At 42.0% G+C, this 6,195-nt stretch overlaps 1 protein-coding gene across 1 annotated transcript; it reads left to right on the top strand.

Moving 5' to 3' along the window:
- Nucleotides 1–363: 363 nt before the first annotated feature.
- Nucleotides 364–1,302, top strand: LOC105001165 (putative olfactory receptor 2B8). Its single transcript, XM_010857342.1, has one exon. It carries the CDS (start codon nucleotides 364–366, stop codon nucleotides 1,300–1,302), a length of 939 nt encoding a protein of 312 aa, XP_010855644.1.
- The last annotated feature ends 4,893 nt before the right edge of the window (nucleotides 1,303–6,195 follow it).

Here is a 6,195-nt window from a genome sequence, read left to right on the forward strand (position 1 = left end):
TCATTCCCACTTTCTCTAAAATTTACATATATAATGATCATAATTCAATCCTATTAATCTCAATCAGAAAAGACATATTATATCTATGGTTGATGCAAACTAAGATGCATTATCTGATCTTATTATTTTATTTTCTTGTATTGAATATCAATATATAACATTTTGTGAATAGTATAGAACTAATTGATTAAAGATATATCAATTTCAATGAGTACATCATTTATTCAAATAGTTGTATATAAAATGCCATGGCCAAGCATTTGAACATGATAGATTTTCCTCTTTAACCCTGCTCTTTTTTGGAAGATACCTTTTATAAATTGCTAAATGCTTGGTTTGACAGGAGCCCTGTGCTAGCAAAGGATGGAACAGAAAAATGGAAGTTCTTTCACTGGGTTTATCCTACTAGGCTTCTCTGACAGGCCTCAACTTGAACTAGTCCTCTTTGTGGTCCTTTTGATCTTCTACGTCTTCACTTTGCTGGGAAACACAACCATCATTGCACTGTCCTACTTGGACCCACGTCTTCACACCCCGATGTACTTTTTCCTCTCTAACCTGAGCTTTCTGGACATGTGCTACACCACCAGCATTGTTCCCCAGTTCCTATTTAATCTCAGTGGAGCAGACAAATCCATCTCCTTTGGTGGCTGTGAAGTTCAGTTCTTCATCTCTCTGGCATTGGGATGTACAGAATGTATTCTCCTAGGAGTTATGGCATTTGACCGCTATGCAGCTGTTTGCAGGCCCCTTCACTACACAGTAATCATGCACCCCCGTCTGTGTGCCCTGATGGCTTCTGCTTCATGGGTCACTGGTTTTGCCATCTCCTTATTGCAGACAGTGCTCATCTTCCTTTTACCACTTTGTGGGAGAAATAAATTAGACCACTTCTTTTGTGAGATCCCTCCTTTTCTCAAACTTGCCTGTGTTGACACCACCATGAATGTGTATATGACCTTTTTTGGCAGTGTCATCATTCTTCTCACACCTGTTTCATTAATCATGTTCTCCTATGGTCGGATTGTCAGGGCCGTGTTAAGAATAAAATCCACTACAGGCCGGAGAAAAGCATTTGGCACGTGTGGATCCCACTTCACGGTGGTTTCCCTGTTCTTTGGCACAGCCATCTATGTGTATTTTCAGCCCAGTAGCAGCAACAACCAGGATCAAGGAAAGTTCATGTCTCTCTTCTACACTGTCATTATCCCCATGACCAACCCCCTCATATATACGCTGAGGAACAGGGATGTGAAAGGAGCGATGAAGAAGGTGCTTTGGAAGGACCCTGACTCCAGATGATGGCTGAGGAGGACAGTTTAATGGAAGGACTTTGAACGGCAGAACTACTCAGATATATATGTGTGCCCCATGAGCCATCTAAGATTCCTTTGGCAACTTTGAAGGGAATTTGTTTCCTTCATTCCTTCTGAAAAGTGAGTGTTTAAATTCCAAGTTCATGTACTCATTTCAACTTCCAGCGATGCTGATTCAGTGTTCTGACAGCATCTGTTTTGAGGTTATTGTTTTTAAAGTTCCAAGGATTTTTCTTGTTTGCACTCCCTTTTAGGTACATTATTCATCATCTGTTTGCAAAAAGATATGTGAAATTATTACATGAAAACATAGCCAAAATAAGAACAGGAAACCACTGAAACACTGTAAGGAATATTAACATTTTATCATTTCCTAAAAATTGCTACTTCTACAACACATGTATTCTGATGCCAACAGGTAAATTGGCACCTACAATTGATGAGCTTTTCCTATATAACAAATCACTTCAAAAATTAAGTTGCTTAAAACACCAACCATTAATTTATTCCACAATTATGTGCATTGGCAATTTGGGCTAAGCTTAGCTAGACAATTCTTCAGGTCTTGGCTGGACTCACTCAAATGCCAGCAGTTAGCTTCTGGGTTGACTTAGGGCTTCCTGATCCAAGACTGTCCCAGTTGGCATGGTTTCCATCTCCTTGATGTGGTGTCTTGTCTTCCAGTAGGATGGCCTGGAATGTTCATATGGTGAAGGCCGATTTCCAAGTTCTTGTGACCCATTAATTGTTCAAATTATGGCTACTCTCCTGCTTGACTGTCCTGTCTCTCTCTGTGCAATGTTTACCTTCATAAATAGTAACTGTTAGGGTCTGTTCTTTGTTCCACTTGGAGGGTCTAGGAGGTCACAGTGTATTTCCATAGCCTCTTTCCCAGTCAACAATAAGTAGGGCCTTCCCTGGTGGTCTAGTGGTAGAATCCTGCTGCCAATGCAACAAACAGAATTACATTCCTGGTCCAGGAAGTTCCTACATGATGCGGAGCAACTAAGGCCATGTGCCACAGCTACCCAGCCAGCTCTCTAGATCCCATGAGCCACAACTACTGAAGCCGGCATGCCCTAGAGCCCGTGGTCGCCAACAAGAGAAGCCACAGCAAAGAGAAGCCCTTGCACCGCAGCTAGAGAAAGCCTGCATGGAGCAAGGAAGAGCCACAACAAAGACCGAGCACAGCAAAAACAAAAGAAAAAGTCCAATCAGTGGGAGGTCTTTCCTGTTGGCCAGGTGGTTAAGAGTCCTCGCTTTCACTGCAGAGGTCGGGGGTTCCATCCCTGATCAGGAGACTAGATCCACATGCCATACAGCAAGGCCAAACATTATGAAACAAAGAGAACAAATCAGTAAGTGGGGACACGGAGGGGTCTGTCACCAGCAAGGGCCCTACATGGAACTGCTCAGATTCAGAGTGAAGATTTGACTAATGGAAAATGGGAGCTGATGAGCAGATTATTTTTCCTTTCTTCTCCTGGGCTGGGGATCTGTTGGATGTCTCCTGGGACGTGCTTTAGGGGGACAAATGTGATTGAGCACCCAGGTACTCCATACTAACAGCAAATTTGATAATGTATCCTTGATAAGCCCACTTTTCTTCCTCTTCTGTTTCCTTTCTTTCACTCCTGATGCTGTATCTCATTCTCCATTAAGTGCTTGTTCACAAATCCTTGTTTCAAGTTCCTTTTTCTGGGAAGGCCTAAGCTATGACATAGAGTCTGGGGGCCTATAAAAATCATCTGGCTCATAAATACAAACTTTGTCAAAGATATTTGCAACTGTTACCAACGCTTTGAAGTTGGGCCCTAAAAATGGTCCTTCTGCTGGGTGTTGATCTTGCCAATAGAACAAGATGGAGTTCAGATCAGGAGTAAAGGAAGGAACTTCCCTGGGGACCCAGTGGCTAAGACTCTGCACTCCCAGTGCAGGGGACCTGGGTTTGATCCTTGCTTGGGCAACTAGGTCCTGCTTGCCTCAACTAACACATGGCACAGCCAAATAAATACAGAAAAATAAATAAATACTTTAAAAAAGTAGAAGCAAAGGGAAGTTTTATCCTTTAGTTGTAAAATGGAGACATGGGAGCTCACCATCTAGAGTATGCCCTCTGCTGGACAGCCCATCCGCAGGTTGCGTGATTGGGGTATCTTATTGTGAAGTGGGTGGCCGGGTTCTCCCTGGGCAGGCACGGCTGCCCTGCCTGTGGCTCCACACCCCAGTGCTAGGTGCAGTGTCTCTGCACACGGCCTGCTGCCGCCATCTAGAATTTGTCATTCGCAGCACTTCAGCACACAGTCCCCTGAGCTGAAGTTTGGGGCATGATGCCTCTGTACCAGGTACCCTATGAGAAAGTGAAACAAGACTAAGCACCAAGGAAAAGACAAAAAAAAGGTTAGAGTTTATTATCCAGATTCTATTTTATTTTCTGGCAACTGCTAATGGTCATTACTCCTGGGAACCAAAAGAATGAAGGACATTACATGAGGAGAGATTTTAGAGAAAGAAGACTGAAGACCAAGGTTTGAGGCAGCTCAACAGTTAATGATTGGGTAATAGAGAATTTTAAGACTCTTCATGAGATTGGGAGGAAAATCCAGAGATGTGAGAGGAAAATTCTATTAGTTGAATTAAAGCCTAAGCTGCTATAAGAAAGACCCTGAAAATCCAGTGGCTTAAAGAAGAGTGTTTCTCTGTCCTCTGCTGTCCCTGTTCCCTGCTTTCTCTCTCAGGCAGGGGTGTAGTTTGTCAACAATTGTGGAGTATTTCTGCTCCACCTTATTCTTAGTGGCTCCCAGCATTTGAAGGGTTGTCAAGATCTCTTAATGTTCTAAAGCAGAGGATCTCAGTCAGCATCTAGATGGAGGCTGATTAGAAGCTGAACCATCAGGGAATAACTTTTCAAATATGTAAGTATACTGCTGATAGCTTACAGTGAATGATGTCAGATTCATGATCTCCAAAGAAGAAGATTTAACCTCGGGACCAGGGACCGGGCTTGATCACTCAAGAGCTTCTGTATAGCAGAGTTTGATTAAAGTATAACAAGGGAGACAGAAAACTTTTGAGATAGACATCAGAATGGGGACAGAGAGGGCCCCCTGCTAGTCTTTAGCTCTGCGTTTTATGTCTGTTAGAAAGCTATTAATTGGATAAGAGAGATACCTGAAGGCTGACAGAGTTTCACCAGGCCCCTCTCCCACAATATGCATTTTTGAGATAGGATGACAGGAGGTGTGTCATCCCTCAGCCATAAAACAATTGACACGAATACTGGTTTGTTGAGCGATTATCAGCCAAAAGTTAGTCTTAGGTGGAACCATTTTGAAGAAAGGCAAATTGCAAAGCAAATATATGGCTTCATTAACATAGCTTAAGAAAACCATTTCTATAAGAAAAATGCATTGGTTAGCTCAAGGTTTGAGAAAAGTTAAGTTCAGGTGGAAGAGGTGTCATCAGGGCAACAGAATTTTAAGAGAAAAAAGTCTGACACTTGTAGTTTGTTTCCTCCTGCCTTTTATTTATTTATTTATTTTTTTTATGATTTGGTTCTGTTAAAGTTTCTTTCTTTCTTTTTTTTTTAAATTTTATTTTATTTTTAAACTTTACAATATTGTATTGGTTTTGCCAAATATCGAAATGAATCCGCCACAGGTATTCATGTGTTCCCCATCCTGAACCCTCCTCCCTCCTCCCTCCTCCCTCCCCATACCCTCCCTCTGGGTCGTCCCAGTGCACCAGCCCCAAGCATCCAGTATCGTGCATTGAACCTGGACTGGCGACTCGTTTCATATATGATATTATACGTATTTCAATGCCATTCTTCCAAATCATCCCACCCTCTCCCTCTCCCACAGAGTCCAAAAGACTGGTCTATACATCTGTGTCTCTTTTGCTGTCTCGTATACAGCGTTATTGTTACCATCTTTCTAAATTCCATATATATGCGTTAGTATACTGTATTGGTGTTTTTCTTTCTGGCTTACTTCACTCTGTATAATAGGCTCCAGTTTCATCCACCTCATTAGAACTGATTCAAATGTATTCTTTTTAATGGCTGAGTAATACTCCATTGTGTATATGTACCACAGCTTTCCTATCCATTCATCTGCTGATGGACATCTAGGTTGCTTCCATGTCCTGGCTATTATAAACAGTGCTGCAATGAACATTGAGGTACACGTGTCTCTTTCCCTTCTGGTTTCCTCAGTGTGTATGCCCAGCAGTGGGATTGCTGGATCATAAGGCAGTTCTATTTCCAGTTTTTTAAGGAATCTCTACACTGTTCTCCATAGTGGCTGTACTAGTTTGCATTCCCACCAACAGTGTAAGAGGGTTCCCTTTTCTCCACACCCTCTCCAGCATTTATTGCTTGTAGACTTTTGGATCGCAGCCATTCTGACTGGTGTGAAACGGTACCTCATAGTGGTTTTGATTTGCATTTCTCTAATAATGAGTGATGTTGAGCATCTTTTCATGTGTTTGTTAGCCATCTGTATGTCTTCTTTGGAGAAATGTCTATTTAGTTCTTTGGCCCATTTTTTGACTGGATTATTTATTTTTCTGGAATTGAGCTGTAGGAGTTGCTTGTATATTTTTGAGATTAGTTGTTTGTCAGTTACTTCATTTGCTATTATTTTCTCCCATTCTGAAGGCTGTCTTTTCACCTTGCTTATAGTTTCCTTTGTTGTGCAGAAGCTTTTAAGTTTAATTAGGTCCCATTTGTTTATTTTTGATTTTAAAAGTGAAGTTACTCACTTGCGTCCGACTCTTTGCGATGCCATGGACTGTAGCCCTACCAGGCTCCTCCTTCCATGGCATTTTCCAGGCAAGAATACTGGAGTGGGTTGCCATTTCCTTCTCCAGGAGATCT

This window comes from Bison bison, unplaced genomic scaffold, assembly GCF_000754665.1.
Source record: "Bison bison bison isolate TAMUID 2011002044 unplaced genomic scaffold, Bison_UMD1.0 scf7180017864379, whole genome shotgun sequence".
Lineage (NCBI taxonomy): Eukaryota > Metazoa > Chordata > Mammalia > Artiodactyla > Bovidae > Bison > Bison bison.